General features: G+C 43.1%; 1 protein-coding gene across 5 annotated transcripts in view; it reads left to right on the forward strand.

Annotated features, from left to right (window-relative positions):
* Positions 1 to 19,383, forward strand: part of AFAP1 (actin filament associated protein 1) — a 55,044-nt gene extending 35,661 nt beyond the window's left edge. For 2 of the 5 annotated variants that reach the window (XM_033154140.1, XM_033154138.1), the window contains 10 exons: positions 398 to 547; positions 2,482 to 2,693; positions 5,081 to 5,226; positions 7,792 to 7,927; positions 9,037 to 9,294; positions 11,614 to 11,728; positions 14,750 to 14,914; positions 15,341 to 15,531; positions 16,135 to 16,296; positions 18,977 to 19,383. In XM_033154140.1, the coding sequence (XP_033010031.1) occupies positions 398 to 547; positions 2,482 to 2,693; positions 5,081 to 5,226; positions 7,792 to 7,927; positions 9,037 to 9,294; positions 11,614 to 11,728; positions 14,750 to 14,914; positions 15,341 to 15,531; positions 16,135 to 16,296; positions 18,977 to 19,003 (1,562 nt within the window). In that variant the 3' untranslated portion in view covers positions 19,004 to 19,383. The remainder of the gene's footprint in view (positions 1 to 397; positions 548 to 2,481; positions 2,694 to 5,080; positions 5,227 to 7,791; positions 7,928 to 9,036; positions 9,295 to 11,613; positions 11,729 to 14,749; positions 14,915 to 15,340; positions 15,532 to 16,134; positions 16,297 to 18,976) is intronic. The other 3 variants (XM_033154141.1, XM_033154142.1, XM_033154143.1) reach the window with 3 other exon arrangements.

Here is a 19,383-nt window from a genome sequence, read left to right on the forward strand (position 1 = left end):
ATTTCCCTGTGCTCTTTAACTATTTTGCATGCCTACTACATATGAAAAAAATGTTTCAACTGGTGGAGCTGTGCAGGTGGGGTGAGGTTGCCCTTGTGACTTCCCAATGGCAATGTGTTCCTGCCAGTTAACAAGAAAGGGGGGGGGCAAAGCAGCAGGAAATTCGGCGCTCTGTGAGTGCAGTAGTGGAACCAGTCTGATACTCCTGAAGCTGCAACCTCACTGTGTCAAGCTCCCTGCTGCCTTCCTCCTCCTCCCTCCTGCCAGTGAGACCAGGAAAGCAACAGAGCCCCATATGCACAGCATCTGCTACTGGGTACTACCACTACTACTACTGTTTCATAATGGTATCTTTTGAAATCTTGCAAGACTGACACATGCATGTTTTTCTTACTAGTAAAGAGGAAAAAGAGCTCTAAGACAGATTCCAAGGGCACTGTGTCTAAAGTAACAGGGAAGAAGATAACTAAGATAATTGGCTTAGGAAAGAAGAAGCCCTCCACAGATGAACAAACCTCATCAGCTGAAGAAGATATCCCCACTTGTGGTGAGTAGCTTCCCATGTTGTTACCTACAATTAAACTTGAAAGGGGAACAGACAGAAAAAAGCTCCACCAAACGTCAGCATTTTAGTGGTGTTTCAATCTTCTATGTTTGCTGTTACGTTCCTCTTTCACCCACTGAGTTTGGGCTCTGATGATTTAATAGTAGCTTTAAAGATTATGGCATCTCCACTCTCACCTGTGTCCCAACTTCAAATGTGGTTGGGAGGACTTAAGCAGTGCTGGGGTTCACTTTCCACCACACCTGGCTTGCTACGTATGGACCACAGATCATAGTTTAAAACAAATTCTGGTCAGTTTTGAAACAATCCAGCTTCCAAGTATGGGTTATGAAGCTTAAACATAGTTCGTTTTAATCAGAATTTTTGATTTGCAGGTATTGACAAATGAGGTTTTGTGGAAAGTGTAACTAAACACTGCTGAATTCCTCCTGGTTGCTGTATAGGAGTTGGTGAGAGAGAGAGAGAGCCATGTGCTTGTGGCTGTATCTTCCTGTGCAAGTACATAGTGCTAAAACATGGTTTACTATTACATGCAGCCCTTTTTTATTGCTCTGTAGTACTTTTTTCATCTCTACAGTGTTGGAGAAGTGTGGTGCAGTGGTTAAAGTGTCAGCCTAGGACCTGGGAGACCAGGATGCAAATCTGTACTTGGCCATGAAGCTCACTGGGCGACCTTGGGCCAGCCACTTCCTCTCAGCCTAACCTACCTCACAGGGTGGTTGTGGGGATTAAATGAGGAGGGGAAGAACCACGCACACCACCTTGAGCTCCTTGGAGAAAAAGGTGCGATATAAACACAACAAACACACACACACCAGAAGTGGGCCCTCATCCACTTTCAAGCAAGATTAATAGAGAAAAATGCCTCAAGGTAGAGAGTTTTCTTTAAAGTTTCCACGGCAATCTACAGAGGCCTACCTCTACCTCTACTGCATCTACCTTGATGCAGTAGCAACCATTAGAGACGCTTGGCTGTGTACCTGATTCTCCCTTAGGTCTCTGAAAAAAGACAATATGCTAATGCAGACTTGTGTTAATTTTGATTAAGCAACTCGTGGTGGGGGTAGTCCTGCTACCCCCACCCTCAGTGTCCCTGAATGTGCTGGCCCTGCCTGCTCCAGCCCCCAGCTTCCAGCCCTGAGTGGGTCTGAAGAAGGCTTCTAAGTGCAGTGGAATTAATGCACTTGGAAGCTTCCTTACTGTTCTCTGTTTTTTGTTGTTGTGGGGAAGATTCTAAGCACACCTGGAGACATTTCCATTGAGAGCTCTAGTTTAAAAGAAAGATGGCACCAAAACAGCAGTTAAGCTGCTGCTTCCGCTTCTTGGGAGGGAGAGCACATGTCTTGTGTGTGCGTTCGACAGTCATGCAGCTGCATGGTAAACACTTGTGCTGTCTCCGCCCCTCCAGCTGGAGAATGCCCAAAGAGAGAAGTCTTTTCTGTGGCTCTATAAAGCTTTAGTTAAAAGCATCCTGAGGTTTCGGCTCAGCTGCAGTTCTTATTCTTCAGTATCACATCCTTAATTTTGATGAGCACTAGAGTTGACTTGATTTTTTTAAAAATATGTTTTTGTCCCGTCCCGTCCCCCATCAAACACAATTATGATACAGCAGAGATGAACAACAACCCTAATAAGCATTGGTGTGTCAAATCATCTACATATTCATATGGCTCTGTCCTGGGGTTTATACACCTTACACAGGCTGACAAATAATACAGCCTTGTGGGTATATATCATTTCAAAGGAGCCCATGGTGTTGTGGTGACACAACCACAGGCACTCCTTTGCCACTGCAGAGAGTGAAAGGCATTTGTACAACGACAAGTTTGCAGTTGATTTTGGGGTCTCTGTGGTGAGTCCAGATGAATGAACTTTTTCTTTTTAAAGTGGAAAGTGCCTGTCTTTGTGTTTTGCAGGATATCTTAACGTGCTCTCAAATAACCGGTGGCGTGAGCGCTGGTGCAGAGTGAAAGATAATAAGCTCATTTTCCACAAAGACAGAACGGATCTAAAGACCCATATTGTCTCTATTCCTCTCTGTGGCTGTGAAGTTATTCCAGGGTTGGACTCCAAACACCCCTTGACCTTCCGCCTGCTTCGAAATGCACAGGAGGTTGCCGTATTAGAGGTTAAGTTGTTTAGTGTGCTTATCCTTTCCCGATCGTGACATAAGCAAAATCCCATTCCCTGACCAAACAAAGTCTGCCATACCTAGGAAAGTCTCCAATTTTACGTTGGAAGCAGGATTTCCTTTGTTCCCACTCTTGTCCCACACTTTTTCTGCTTGGATCCATTTACAACTTTTGAAACGTATAATAAAAATTGTTTATTATATTGCTTCCATTATTTAAAATGTCTAATAATTGCTTCTATTTTGGGGGAAATGGATCTCTCTTCCAAATCTTATCTGTAGGACACATCAGTCTCAAGATCCCCCTAATTTACAGGGCAGTGGTCAGGCCAGAAAGTGGCTTAAATGGATTCTCTCTTCAGTTCTTAGTTTCCACTTATCACTAAGTCCCTGAGGATAAAATAACCGGAAAACAAAATAATATTTACCTTTGAATGTAGTGCTTCTCTCATTAACATCTCTGCATGATTGTATAATGGCAATACTGCCATTATTGCCTATTCTCTACTATTAACATACAATCATAGACTTGTAGAGTTACATCCAAGGGTCATCTAGTCCAACCCCCTGCAATGCAGGAATATGCAGGTGGCTTGTATGGGAATCTAACCCGTGACCTTGGCATTATCAGCACCATGCTCTACCCCAGTGTTTCCCGGCCTTTTTCAGACCATGGCCCCCTTATGACCTTGTTTCCTTCTGTGGGCCCCCCCATGGACAAAGCCAAGGGGGGTGGGGGGCAGCTGCCCCTCAAAATAAGTAAAAATCAATACAAATATGAGATTCTCCCACCCGAACGAAAGCCTGCCCCTCTAGCAAAAATACTGGCTATGCCCACCCCCACCCCCCATCCTACTGGTAGAAAGGTAGCTATTTAAATGTTTTGTTGGTAAATAGAACATATTTTATTTTTACAATTTTTATACAAAATGCAATTACATAAAATGAAAGGAGGAACATAATTAAATATTGTTGTAGCAGAAAAAATATAAAATCATGGAGCTGGAAGAGACCCCAAGAGTCATCTTTCTAGTGCAACCCCCTGCAATGAAACTCAGCTAAAGCATCCATGACGGATGGCCATCCCACCTCTGCTTAGAAACCTCCAAGGAAGGAGAGTCCAGAACCTCCCAGGGAGATCCATCTCCCATAAAAACTAAACAACACTTATTTGACCAAAGTTAATTGACACCGAGGCGTACAGGGAGAATTTTAAAAAGCAAATGATCCTCACTGAACTGGTGCAAAAAGATATTGTCACCCAGAGAAGCCCTGTCTACCTAGATAAAACTCACACACCCTTACCTGGGAGTAAGGCACACTGAACTCAGTGCTGCTTTCTTCTGAGTAGACACTTGGTTATTTACTAGATGCAAGTCAGCAGCACCAGATGACCCCACAGGGCTAGGCGCTGGGGTGGATTTAACCCCACACCTTGCAGAGCCAGGCTGCCGATGGGCCCTGCACCCCTTGACAATATCCAGTGGCCCTGATCCACTAGGCACTGGGGTGGATTACACCCTGCACCTTGTGGAGCTAGGCCCATGATGCCACTGGCCCAGCACTGCCGGCAGCAACAAACAGCTCCGTCTTGCCCAGCTCTACCCATTGCCACCCCACCACCGCACTTATCTGACCCGGGGGTTCTGGGTCGTGGGCTCTACTGGGCAAAACGGGAGCCTCAGCAATCGCCCTCTTCTGCCAGAAACAAATCTGGACTGCTCCAGGAAAACGCAGTTGGCAGAAAGGAGCCAAGCGGATAATAAGTTAATAATAATTAGCCAATCGGGATTAGAAAAATAAAAATCTTCACTTCTCACTTCCCTCTGTGGCCCCCTAGCCTCATGTTGTGCCCCCCCTCCATTTACATGATTGTCACCTTGCCCCCCCCCCCCCGGAATATCCTGAGCAGCCCCAGGGGGCCATATGGCCCCCAATTGGGAAACACAGTTCTAACCAATTGAGCTAACTGGCAGCTTCCCACCTCTCAGGTCACCTGGGGGGGGGGTGCCAGCCACCTGATGTGAAGGAGGTGGCAACTGGAGAGAGACCTCTCTTTTGTGGTGCCCCACTTATGAAGTGCTCTTCTCTGTGGAGGTGCCTCTGTTGCCAATTACACTTTTCTTACGCTTTTAATTTTGTGTAATTGTATTAATTGCTGCTTTGATCCTGCTTGCTTGTGGTTTTTTTAATACATTCTTCTTGTTATTAGCTTGATTTTGGTGAACTGTCCTGAAAATGTTTTTATGTTGAAGAGTGAGGCGTAAGTTCACTAGAATGCATTGTTTTTGATAAAGGGGAAAAAAGTACACTTGAATGAAAAACGATGCCTTTCCATTGACAAAGAGTGCGTGCTTGCCTGAAATTTTCCCATCTTTGTGTAGGCTTCATCTTCAGAAGACATGGGCAGGTGGATTGGTATTTTGCTGGCTGAAAGTGGCTCATCTGCAGATCCTGGCACTCTGCACTATGACTACATAGATGTGGATGTGACGGCAAGTGTCATTCAAGCCGCAAAACAGACCTTCTGGTAGGAGGAGCTAAACCAGTTAAGAACATTTTCAGGAACTCTAGGTTCTTCGTTGTTTTCATTCTGTGCTCAAAAAGATGTGAGGAGCAATCCTATAGGGAGATCCTCCTGGATGAATGGGTTAAGGGTTCAGTGGATCTCCGGTTGACCTAAGCAGTTCCTTGCTGAGCTGGGCTGTGTCTCATCCTCCCTCATCCTCTGCTCAGCCAGAGATGTACCTCTGTATTTCCTCCATCCCAGATGGCTAAAGTAAGCTGATGTAAACCCTTAAAAAGGGGTGTGGGGGCAGGAGCAGAGAGGAAGGCTCCTTACCCCCCTCCCCGGTCATGTAACCTGGCAACCAACTGGCAAAAAGAATGGTTAAAGGCTTGTTTTCCCTCCGCTAGGATTAGGCTGCTCAGCCAGCCATAGTCTGGTTTAATTTAGACCAGTGGTACCAGATTTGTCTGCGATAGCTTGAAGTTGTGAGTGGAGGCTGAAGGTATCCATTTCTAATCCATCAAACAATTTAAGATACAATCCTAAACACATTTGTCAAAGAGTAAATTCAATTGAAGCCAGTGAGATTTACTTCTGAATGAAGTATCAAAGCATTGTGATGTTAATTGTTAAACACTCGTGTTCACTCAAAATGCTTCACAAAAAACCTCCTGTGGATTAGGGCTGCAACCCAACCAAATAAATTCTAATTGATTAATAATGTTGAATAACCAATAAATTTGTATAAGGTTAAAAGCAGTATTTCTGAAGCAAGAAGCAAAGGAAGTTTTTTTTTCCAGATGGTGCTTGCAAACTGCAGTTTTATAAGCACTTTTAATAAATGTACCGTATTTTTCGCTCCATAAGACACACTTTTTTCCTCTTAAAAAGTAAGGGGAAATATCTGTGCATCTTATGGAGCGAATGGTGGTCCCTGGAGCCGAATTGCCCAGGGGCCAAAAGAGGATTATGCTTTTTATTTTACAAAGAGAAAAGGGGGTGTTGAAAGGACCCCGCTCAGCAGCTGATCAGCAAGAGATTGGGAGAGAGATAAGAGTTCCCGGCTCCCTTTCAGCACCGCCCTCCTTTGTTGGATGTGCTGCAGAGGGAGGTTGTTTCTTTCCCCAGCGACATGTGACTGGCTGATTAGATTATCAGTCTGGAAACTGTAGAAACGGCTCCCTTTCCTTAAGAAGCTGTAGAAATGTGAGTTGAACCCCATTAAACCGGGGCTTTTCCTCTTTGCTTTTCCCCCTTTGCAAAAAAGCTGCAAAACTTTGAGCTGATCCTCAAAAAACAGGGTTTTTCCCTTTGCATAAAAGCAGCAAAACTTTGAGCTGATCCTCAAAAAAACAGGGCTTTTCCCTTTGCAAAAAAAGCTGCACAAATTTCAGCTGATCCTCAAAAAAACAGGGCTTTTAGAGGAGGAAAACCAGAAAAATATATTATTATTTTTTGTTTCCTCCTCTAAAAACGAGGTGCGTCCAATGCTCCGGTGCGCCCTATGCTGCGGAAAAATACGGTGTGTGTATTATTTTTTAAATATCCTGCATGATAAATGGGAACATCATTTAAAGTTAATTAAAAGTGTTGAAACAGATTAATCTAATTGATTAATTAAGTGTTGAAGCCCTACTGTCAACTCAAACCCCCTTTAAATATCAAATGAAAATAATTATAGATGATAGCAGCCCCCCCCCCATGGCAGTTTTCAAGTGCTATCAGTATTACCATGTGGAGGGGCAATCTGCAAAAATAGAGTAAGCTTTGGAAATCTTGAACCACTGCCAGATATTTGAAAGAGAAAATACATGGTTTGGGGAGGAGGGACCCACCCTGCATTTCTCTTAGGACCAAGTTTTTATTAGTAATTCATAACTGGCATTCTACTAATGCTGTGTCAAGTTACTAATTTAATCAAAGCAACTTGTATATGCAGTATATCCATTAGCCCCCAGACTTGCCCAAAACAGCATTGGGATGCAGCAGTCCTCCTCCTCCTCATCATCATCTGGCTACAGACAGGCCCTGGGGAAAGAGCCACCTTTGTATAATCTAGAGCATGTTTATAATAATTCTTTCTAGTGAGGTGAAGTCCATCTCTTCCCATTATTTGTCGTTTTGGAGCTACAAGTTGTGATGAAAAAAGCTGAAGCCATTTGCTGACACCACTTGCAACAACATGCTTTCATTTCCAGAAACTTCCTACCACTAAGAAGAGTATCATTTCATTTCTTAAAACTTCAACCTTGTTCCTAAAGTCTTGTAGCCATCTTTCGCCCTTTTCTTCAGAATTCTTCTTTCCATTGCTGTGGGGAGTACATAACTATATTTCCTAAAAATCAAATAATGTGTACAGGAACTGCTCTCCCACCCAGAGCATTGCTAAATGATAGATTCCTGGCTTACACTTCAGCCTATGATACCATACTGGGTGTGTTTGTAATGAAAAACCCTTCGGTAGACAAGGAAGAATTTGAAGCGGGGTGGGGGGGTGGGGTGGGGGGGGAGATGAAGGGTGAATCATGCTTACTCCCTTTGTGTGCTTTCAGCATAAACTCTGTTCTGTTTTTGCTTTTGTTTCAGTTTTATGAACAGACGGGTTCTGTCCACTAATCCTTATCGAGGGAATGCTGCCAATGGCTATGCGTGTCCCAGCGGGATGGCACTTCATTATGACGATGTTCCTTGCATAAATGGATCAGTAAGAATTGATTTTTGTGTAGGTCAAATCATTTACGTGTGTTGAGCCCCCTAAGTCACTTGACTGAGTTTCACTGGGCATGATCCCAACATACTGCTATGTCTCAAGTACAGATTCTTTGAAAGTAGGCCATACAGTTCAATAATTCTCTGTTAGCCTAAAGCATTAATGCAATTCCCAGAGAAAAGTTCAAAGTTAAGATTTGATCAGATCTGAACCTCACAAACTAAGAATGAAATGAGAATGATGCTGCTGATGCTGTCTCCTTCATGCCCTTTCTCTTCTCCTGGCTGCAAAGGAGACTTATTGACTCGTTAAACCATTTCCCCATTATATTCAAACTAGGAAACTGTGTACAAACCAGGATGAGATTCTAGTTTCTAGGAAGCTCTTAAACTGCAGTTTTATGCTTTGGACATCATGGAAACTGGTTTGAGTTCGTCTCTACTGAAACAAACTGGTTTCTTGGGCAGCTTCTCTACGTATGAGCCAGGCCACTTCCTAGTAAGCCAGGTGCTTGCTCTCTCATTTTCCTTGTGGTTTTGACCCACCAGCCAACTTCTGTATCATCATTATGTCATTGGCACTTGTGTTGTAGGTTCAATAAGGGCAGGTAGCATAAATGCTGCATCTGGAATCTTAGGGCTGGGTTGAACTAAATAGTTGTGGTGGCAGGAGCAAGCTCAATGAGTCCCATTAGCGCAGCAGAACGTTCCCCCCCCCAAAAAAAAAAATGGCTCTGGGGGGGTCAGGAGAACCCCCCCCCCCCGAACAATAAATGGGGGAGAAGAGGGGAGATCATTCCACCTGGCAAACAAAAATACTTGTGCTGACAGAACAACCCTAACAGCATGGTACTAAATTTCTCCCATATTACGACCATTTGGGGAATAGACCCAAGATGGCAACTCCATGATATCCCTTTCAGTAGAGCCTTGATGAACCTTACTGTAACCTCCAAAAGTAACTCAAGAACTGAGAGAATTATGGTAATTAAAATTAAAGCAGATTCTTATGGAGGCAATGCATGCGGAGAAGGGGATCTCGGAGATAACTTTCTAATGGTTTCATGTTTTCCCCCCCAATGCATGAAGTTTGTGTTAATTTACTAAGTATGTGTGTTTCAGTGGGAACCGGAAGATGGCTTTCCTGCTTCTCGTGGCAGAGACATGAGAGAAGATGGGCTTTATGATAATATGGGCCTGTACGATAACTTGCCGTCTCCGAAAATCTTTGCACGCTACCCACCAGCAGACCGAAAAACCAATAGGTTATCTACTGACAAACTGTCCTCTAACCACTATAAATATCCTGTCTCATCCAATCTGTCTTCTGCTCAATCTGTCACTAATACCTCTGCTGTGGGGAGGGGATCTGTGTCACAGGTACTGTGCTGCTTAATTCTCTTAATCCAACTTTCTTTTGTGTGTCTCGTGAGATAATGCACTGGCACCAAATGCTTGAAATTTAAACAAGGTGGCATGCTGTGTTGTTAACAGTCACATAAAAATGCGTAATATTTTTTGGAGGGTGGAAGAATCACTGAAATAAAACACAAGCCCATCAACCCATGCTGTGCTACCAGGGGATTCTCTTCATTGGGTTAGTCTAGGTCTGAGCTGTCAAACCACTGACCCTCCAGGTGCCATGGTTCTACAAGTCCCACGAACCACGTTGGCATGGGGTGGTGGGAATTTGGAATCTAACAAGATCTGAAGGGCCATAGGTTGTCCACGCCTGGGCTAGATTTTCAAAGTAGAGCATGCACATGCACACACACATTCACACAAAGCTGTTGGCAGTACTGTACTGTCAGTTCAGAGTGCAGAAACCACATGCAATTCATACGGTCTGAGCCTTTCCACTCTGTTGTATAGGAGGCATCCTTCAGTTCCACAAGAAAACATTCACTAGTCTTGAATACGAAAGTTACATTTTGAATCTGTATGTGTGCTCAATTCTATGCCCCATTCTCTTTTCAAATTCTTTCTGGGGTGTTATCTTCTAGAAGCTCAAAACAGTCTGTGAACCCCATGCATGGTGGGCATTTTCAGATTAAAAAATGAGCTGGTGAAAAACTTCACAAGCAGTTGGGCAGGATGTTGTTGTTGGCAAAGTGAACAGCCTACTGGCAAGGTCACTACTTTCTCTATCTTGGAATATATTTGAACTCTGGAGCATCTTTTTTTTTTAATGCTTTGGTAGCTTATCAACTAAGCTGCTCATCTGAATCCACCCCAAGGTATAGGGCAGTATATAAATTCAACTAACAACAACAACAACAACAACAACAACAACAATTTGCTCATTGCAAACAGCTGAAAGCCTGCAAATTTTGATAGTAAACCTGATTTGCAATAGGGGTTGATTAATTTTGATTGCAACTGTACATGTTTCCCAAGTTTGAAATTGTTGTATGTAAAACAGCTTTGAGGTAGAAAAGTCAAAATCTGGCAGTATAGTTACTTTTGAAGTAAGGCAGCAGAATTAGTGCTGAAATTATTCTTTTTGTATGCAAATTTGAAATTGACTTCCTTTTGGGGGGGGGCGTAAAGTTTCACACCGACCTGATTCATGCTTCACTTCAAACCATAGCAAAGGGGGCAAGCAATTCTGCTCAAGAGTACCCCCCCCCCCAACTTCCCTCCCCTCACTCCTTCTCCAATGTGCTGGGGAGTAAACCAGCACTCATGGTTTGTTTCTCTTCCAACAAACCATGATGGTCAGCCAAAGTTTGTTTCTGGCTTACCTTGGTAATTGGTTAGGCGAGAAGTGAACCACAAATGCTGCTTTATGCAAAACAATAAGCCAGCACTTGTGGTTTGTTTCCTTCCCAGGTTCTTGAAGAGTGTGGTCTTTTGAGCAGCATGCTTCTCATTTAATTTAAACGATGGTTTGATGCATGGGTAGGGAACCTTTTTGACTCCGCAGGCCAGATCTTTATCAGGATTAGCCTCTTGGGGCCAACTTTGACAATTGATTTGGTGCTGTGAATTTGGGACTTCAAAGCACCTTGTAGGTAGCAGTGCACTGCTAAAATGGAGGAAGTAACATTAGTTTGAACAGTGAGGTTCAATGGAACCCCCATCCTGATTGTGTGGTAGGTTGTGTCAAACTGAGCAGGATTTAGCCCCTCCCCCAATTGTCAGCTGATGAGCTGCATTGGCTGTGTGTGCCAGTTACCTGTGGGGAACTAGTGCATGCAGCCAATATAGAATTGAACCCCACCATTGTCTCCCTGCAATTGATGTGAAGTCAGCTGACTGACTGGTGGGTGTGGTTTTGAAAAAAATGGACTCGCAGGCACAATTGGAACCCTTGGCATGCCAAGGGGGGCCATGTGCTATAGGTTCCCCACCCTTGTGTACAAAGTATAACTCCATTATATATATTCTCACAGCTTTAATAGTGGCCCAATGATTTAATATTTTGTAATTGGAATGAACTCTGCTAACATCAGCCTCTGGACTGATGCCCCCGCCTGTACAGTCTCACTGTTGTATAGGTGCTTTTCGTTTTATCTTTGCTGCTTTAGAAGAAGCATCCTTCCCAGCTGACCTAGTTTTCTAAACTTGTAACCTGCTGTCAATTGGGCAGCTTGGGACAGTTTTGAGGCTTTGTTCTAGGAAAAGTGTAAACCCTGTAATTCAATAATTACTGCTAAATATATATTTGATTACTAAACACATTTTCCCCCCTAACAGTTTAAAGGAAAGAAGGCTTCTGCAGCTACAAATGGAATAATGGGGAAAGCTAGAACATTAAACAACCCACAAAAGAAATTGGAATCTGCTTCAAATGTGAAACGGAGCAATTCTAGTGAGTGTTTCCTGTTTAAGGAAAGAAAAATCCACTTTTTCAGTCAGTTAAAATATTTTTAATCAATTAACTGATTAGTCAATGACAATAAAGTATCTGTCTAATCAGCTACATAGAATCATATAATCTTGGAGTTGGAAGGGACCCAAGGGCCATCTAGTCCAACCCCCTGCAATGCAGGAATCTCAGCTAAAGCATCCATGACAGATGGCCATCCAACCTCTGCTTAAAAACTTCCAAGGCAGGAGAGTCCACCACCTCTTGTGGGAGTCTGTTCCACTGCTGAACAGCTCTTACTGTCAGAAAGTTTCCCCCGAATGTTTAAGGGTTGGAATCTCCTTTCTTGCAACTTGAAGCCATTGCTTTGTGTCCTACCCTCCAGAGCAGAAGAAAACAAGCATGCTCCCTCCTCCATGTGACAGCCCTTAAGATGGCTACCATATCTCCTCTCATTCTCCTCTTTTCCAAGCTAAACATACCCAGCTCCTTCAAGTGCTCCTCCAGACCCTGGATCATCTTGGTTGCCCTCCTCTGCACACGTTCCAGCTTGACAACCTCCTGCTTAAATTGTGGTGCCCAGAATTGGACACAGTATTCCAAGTGTGGTCTAATCAAGGCAGAATAGAAGGATTTTTTACTTCCCTTGATCTGGACACTAGACTTCTGTTGATGCAGCCTAGAACAGCATTCACTTTTTTAGCTGCTGCATCACATTGTTGACTCATATTAAGCTTGTAGTCCACCAAGACCCCAAGATCCTTTTCACATGTATTGCTAGTAAACCAGATGTCCCCCATCCTATATTTATGCATCTGCCTAAGTGCAGATCCTTACATTTGTCCCTATTGAAATTCATTTTGTTAGCTTGTGCCCAGTTCTCCAATCTAATACTGTAGAGTCATGTTGAATTCTGATTCTGTCTTCTGCGGTATTAGCTACCCCTCCCAGTTTGGTGTCATCTGCAAATTTGATGAGCGTCCCCTCAATTCTTTCATCCCAAGTCATTTATGAAGACGTTGAAGAACAATGGGCCCAGGACAGAACCCTGCAGCACCCAACTTGTCACTTTTTTCCAGGATGATGAGGAACCATTAATGAGTACACTTTGGGTTTGTTGACCAGCTACAAATCCATCTAACAGCTGCCTCATTTTACCCACATTTTACCAGTTTCATCGTGAGAATATCATGGGGGACTTGTCACAAGCCTTACTGAAATCAAGATATACTATGTCCACAGCATTTCCCTAATCCACCAAGTTTGTAATTCGATCAAAAAAAGAAATCAGATTGGTCTGGCATGACTTATTTTGAGAATCCCATGCTGGGTCTTCGTAATCACAGCTTTCTTTTCTACATGCTCAGACTGACTCTTGAATCATCTGTTCTAGGACCTTTCCTAGTATTGATGTGAAGCTCACTGGTTGGTAGTTTTGTGGGGACAACATTAGCCTGCCTCCAGTCTGTAGGGACCTCACCTGTTCTCCAAGAATTCTCAAATATAATAGACAAAAGCTCTGAAATTACACCCGCCAGCTCCTTTAGTACCCTTGGATGCAGCTCATCAGGCCCTGGAGATCTGAATTCATTTAAAGTAGCTAGGTGTTCCCTTACTGCCTCTTTTCCTATCTTGGACCTCAGCTCCCTCCTTACATCATTTATTCTGTTATCGCAATGTTGAGCATTGCTTTCCTTTTGGGTGAAGACAGAGGCAAAGTATGTGTTGAGTAGTTCTTCTTCCCCACACATAGGACCTACCACTTGCTTGTTCTTCCTCTTATTTCAGACATAGCCAAAGAAACCTCTTTTACCTTTTTTAACCTCTCTTGGGAGCCCAAGCTCATTCTGAGCTTTAGCCAGCCTGACTTTCCCGCTGCAACTGTTGGCTCCTCCTCCTTTGTGATTTCCTTTCTCCCATTTCTTACACATGCCCTTCTTAACTCTCAGCTCATCTGAGAGTTAGTCCTACCAGTTAGCACTTGGTAATTAATTTGGTGATTTCCAATTACAGTGGTACCTCGGGTTAAGTGCGCTTCAGGTTAAGAACTCCGCTTAAGAACAGAAATCGTGCTCTGGGGGCGCAGCGGCAGCAGGAGGTCCCATTAGCTAAAGTGGTGCTTCAGGTTAAGTTCGCTTCAGGTTAAGAACGGACCTCCGAAACAAATTAAGTACTTAACCCGAGGTACCACTGTACTAGTTAATAATTGAACAACTAGGAAACTTAAACTCTCATCTTCCTTTCTCAATCTTCCTGTTCATTACTGAAGAATTTTGGAACCATTCTGTATTTCCATTGCATGTAACTTTGCTGGCATGTTTGCCACAGCCTTCCTGACTGCTCTTGCTTAGGTCCAAGCATTTGATTCCTGGTGTGTTTTACAAACCACACAAGTGACAGACCTCCCAAGGCTGCAGGTGTCATGTGTGGTTCGTAAACATGCCGGGAACCTAAAACAGATGTCCTGAAAGGTTTACACCCCTGGATCACAGTTGGCGTGGTTACAGCAACCACACTGGGAAAGAGATGTGACAAGCAGAGAGATCTTGGAATACGGTTCAGAGATTTGGTGGTTATGTTTGAGAAAGGATATGTATGCCTCGGATCAATCTACTGGATGGCTGTTAGAATGTCTGTGTTGGGAGTTACCTTTTTGATTAATAAGAGCCTGGGGAGTCAAGAACCTTCATCCATTTAGCTCAGTATAGTCTATGTGGCAGTGGCTCTCTAGGGCAGTGTTTTCCGAACTTGGGCCTTCAGCTTTTGTTGGACTGCAATTCTTGCCATCCCTACCCAGCAGTTGCAGTTGTCAGGATTGACGGGCGTTGTATTTCAACAGCAGCTGGAGACCCCAAGTTTGAGAAACACTGCATATTCCCAGCATAACCTGGAGGTGCCATAGCTCTTCTGCATGCAAAGCAGATACTTAACCACTGAGCCAAGGCCCTGCCCCCCCCCATATAAGAAGGTAAGATTAATAGCATTCCTGCTCTCAGATGTCTAATAGTTAACCTTTATGTGTAGATGCTGAACAGTACAAATATGGAAAGAACCGGGTTGAAGCAGATGCAAAGAGGTTGCAGACCAAAGAGGAGGAGCTGTTGAGGAGAAGAGAAACTCTGAGGAATCGCCTGGCTCAGCTTCGAAAGGAAAGGAAAGACCTTAGAGCAGCCCTGGAAGCGAATGCTGGTATGCTGGGTGTTTGATCTTCTTCGACCATTGCATGACCATCATCTCAGGAAAGATGCTTCCAGTAGCAGGAGAAGGCATATGACTAGTTAGTTAGTTAAGTCTTTTCCCACAACAGAAGCAATATGCAGAAATAAAATAGGACAAAAATGTATAAAACATTAAACACAATCAGAAATATTAACATTGGTGCTTCCTATTACTACTATTAAAGGAGTCATAGGGGTAATGGCACCAGGACAGAGATGTAAACTCAACTAGATACTACAAACGAGGAAGAAAACAATATTGTATCTGGTCAAATTGCAGTAAGTCTTATGCCTCCGTCTTGAAGTTGCTGGCAGGCTTGTGGCCTCATTGAGTAACTAGGAATGTACCAAATGTCCCCCTGCCTCAGGTATCACTTACCTTGCCTCTGAATTTCAGGTAGGAAAACCCTAATTATCCTTGAAGATAAACTAAAGAAGTTGGAAGAGGAGTGTAAGTTGAAAGAGTCTGAACGTGTCACTCTGGAACTAGAGCTGACAGAGGTGAAAGAGAAGCTGAAGAAAGCCTTGGCTGGTGGCATCACATTGGGACTGGCGATCGAGCCTAAATCTGGAACCTCAACTGCACAGGTACTTCCATTAAAGCAGTGGTTCCCAGTTAGGGATCCGGGGACCCCATGGCGGTCAATCCCTTGCCTCCTCCATACTATTTTTTTTTGTCATTTTTGCATGGTAATGTCACAAATTTTATGGTCTGTTCTAGCCCTGTGCAATTTTTCAATGTATTGGCCCCAACCGGTTTTGAAATCACACCGCGATAATGATTTTGACCTGGCAATACGCAGCAATATATCACTCCTCACGTGAGGGAGCACAGGGCAGCCAATTTCCAGGTGTCGTCAATATCACACAGTGACTACCATAGAGTTATCAAAAATTTTGAAAGTAGGGGGTCAGTGGCTTGAGTTTTGAAAAATAGGGGGCCCTCAGTAATTAGCTAATTGGGAACCACTGCATTAAAGTACTAGACTTGTTACCAGACAAAGGCAGTTACTAAACCATCTCGGATCAGTCACACTGTAGTCCCATCTATACATTTTGGAAAGTTGTTTGCTCATGGTCCACTTGCACACCTCTTAAGCTATTGCATCCTAAATTTGCACAGTGGTTCCTGAGATCAAGGAGCAGGTTTTGATAGCTGTCATGATTTCAAATGGTTTTGTATTCTTACAGTCTCCAGTTCTAAGGCATCAGACCCTGGAGAATTCACCTATCTCCAGCTGTGATACAAGTGATACTGAATGTTCTGTGCCTGTGAACAGTGCCATAGTCCTGAAAAGACATTCCTCCTCAAGCACTTCTCCATGCAGAGGCCATGTGCTTCAGAAGGCAAAGGTGAGATCTCTGCCAGTATTTACAGGCTGGGCTTATTTGCTTTTTGCCCCCGCTAGAGGAGCCAGTTTTCTGTCTCACTTTGCTTCTGAAAGGGTTGCCACTGTTCAGAAAAGAAAACAGTTAATGGCTATCTTGTCTTATGAGGCTGTGATTGCTCTTCTAGCTCACAGTGAAGGGAAGAACGGTTGAACATTTTCAGTGACTCTTCAGTTTCCTATAATACACTCCTCGTATTTTGCTTTAAGAGCTGAAACTTTGTTAAATTATTGTATTTCCCATCGCTTACAAGAATGAGGACTCATCCAGACTTGCTCTTGCCCTGCTGCTTTCCCCAGGGAGACCTGATCTTTGATACTGAATTGGAGAAAGTTTCAGTTTGGTTTTCTACAGATTGGTGTCTGTTCCTATTTATTGCTATAGAGTGGGGGGGTTTTTTTGTGAAAGCAAAACGACTCAGCCCCGTGCTTAGGAAGTGTGGGACAAGCAGAAATCCACACAAACCCATGCCAAGCAGAAGTGCTGATGAGCCCTAAGTTGTTTGAAATACTTAGTCATACATACTTCGTTGCTCTCAGTCACTGATTGCATACATTTTCCCTGTTTATCCTAAGATATTTTTCATTTTCTTGATGATGTGAAAAAGGTACTTTCTAAATTTTATCTGTCTGGTGTGACCTCACTATTTTAACGTTGATATACACGAGGTCAAATTACTCAACTGAAACAAAACTGAAAAATTGGTTCTACTTTTGTTTTATACAATTGGGATTAGCATTCATTCCTCTCAAAGGTCTGCATTTTTCTTACTGGACTGTTGTGCTTGGTATTGTATAGAATTCACTTTCCGAGCAAGGGGTTTGGTTTTTTAAAAAGGAATTTACACAGGCAAGGAAATAACTTAAAAAGGGCACTTTTAACCATGCAAAAACTTCCATTAAACTTCCATTTTAAAAATCAAATTACATAATAAATATGATAAATGTATTTTCACTTTGAACATGATTTAAATAAATTTAGCACTTAAAATTAGCAGCAATCATCTCTACCAACTCTTGTACCGCTAGCAAGTGGAACAGTCCAATTCTCAGAGTTCTGTTTTTGCTTCCTCTGTATTCTTGCCACTGTTCACAGGAGGGAAACACACTTTCCCTCATTTTTAACGGCCTCAGATAATTTCAGTTGTAGGTTCCCCCCCCCAAAAAAACAAACTTCACATCAAGACTTGTGCCTGGATAACAACCAACTCCCTCCTTTTTCATTGGTTGCCTGCTTTGTACTGCACTGCAGTCCAGTCTCCAGTATATCTTTTTTTTCTGATATACTGTGATTCACATTTCTGTGATTCACATATACTGTGAAATATGCTGTGATTCACATTTTTGTTACAAAGAAATGGTTTGTCCAGTAGTTGGTGGTGGGTGCAGGAGACACGAGTGGGACATAATTTCAGTCGCAGAGATGTTGCAGTCTTCTTAGGACACTTCAGTTTTCTTGTGGGGAGTTGCTGGTTTAAAAGCATGAGGATTTTGTCCCACGTGCTGCCTCAGCAGACGGAAGGCCTTTTTCTGTGGTTTTAACAGTGCGTGTAGTTTTCAATTCAGGGTGTTTTCAAGAAAGCAAATCTTCATGTGGAAGGGATGGCATGCCGTCATGTGAGAAATGGACATCTTGCACCAAGCCTAGTATATCAGATAAAATCCACACAAAGTTTTGATTTAAAAAGGGGGGATTTTGCTTATACCAGTGGTGGCCAACTCCCAGGAGACTGCGATCTACTCACAGAGTTACAAACTGGTAGTGAACCCCTTTTTGGGGGTTCAGGTCAAAGTTGTTGAGCTTTTCTTAGGGAGGAGGAAAGCCCCATTTTTGGGGGTGCCGGGCAAAAATGTTAAGCTTTTTTTAGGGGAGCCAAAGTTGTTGAGCTTCTTTGGGGGTGATCTGCCAGTGATCTACCACAGCCTTCCATTGATCTACCGGTAGATCACGATCTACCTGTTGGACATGCCTGACCTTATACCTTGGGCTGCACCCTTCCTTAAGGAGACAGGACTGGCTTTAGCAGTCTCATTTGTGATCTGGTCCAGTTACTTCCATTCTTCTGGCTGGAAGCCAAGCTATAAAAGGTCCCGAGCCCCAGTCTCCTACCCTAGAGGTAGGAAGGAAACTGGGCTGGATTGTAAGGGCTCTTCCTCCACTACAGTCCTGCTCTATCAGGTTCACATATACTCCTCCAACAGGCCCTTAGTTGCAGTAACTTCTTGAAATCGTATAGCCACATTACCACAGCGGAAAGCCTTTGGGGTCTTATTCCAGCAGTGAGCAGGGTCAGATATACAAAGAATCACAGGATGTTAAATAGTACAGTTATTTTTTTAAGTCAGTAAGAGTTTTAGTTTCTAGAATTTCTTTCTGGACTTGCCTGATTTCTTCCCTTCCAGTAAGCTGCAGATAATGGAATGGCAGCATGTCTCTCTTGTGTATTAACCTCATGCTCTAGTTCATGTGAAGTAAATACAGATTTGACAAAGATTACTTTCAACTTGCATAAATTCGGCCCCTTTTCTGCATAGATTGTGGCAGTGTGGAATACAGTAAAGTCCACTGAACAACTCTTGTGTTTTACATGTACTTGAATCAAGTATTAATGACTTTGCTATAATGTGTGTCCCCCCCCCCCCAGGAATGGGAGATGAAAAATGGAACATAAAGAAGTAAAATCGTCACTAGTGCCCTGTTTGGTATGGCTCAAGATGGACTGAAGAAGATTTACTGCACCATGATACAAAGGGTTTGTCAATCCTGTTCAGTTAGTGGTCAATATAGTTTAATACAGCCAAGAGGAGGGCCATCTTGAATGTGTCATTTTTGTTACTGTGACACTTCTTACGGAAATAACATAATATAAAAGGAACATTTTAAATGGTTATGTAGATGGATCAGGTTAAACTAGCAATTGTCTTGGATGGAATTTGAGATTGGCATGTTTCAGTACTCATTTGAAATAGTTTTAGATAGCTTTAATCATTTGGTACAAGATCAGATGTTGGCTCTCTGTAGAAGTTGCTGGATAAATGTGGGGATTCTCAA

Source organism: Lacerta agilis, chromosome 7 (assembly GCF_009819535.1).
Source record: "Lacerta agilis isolate rLacAgi1 chromosome 7, rLacAgi1.pri, whole genome shotgun sequence".
Lineage (NCBI taxonomy): Eukaryota > Metazoa > Chordata > Lepidosauria > Squamata > Lacertidae > Lacerta > Lacerta agilis.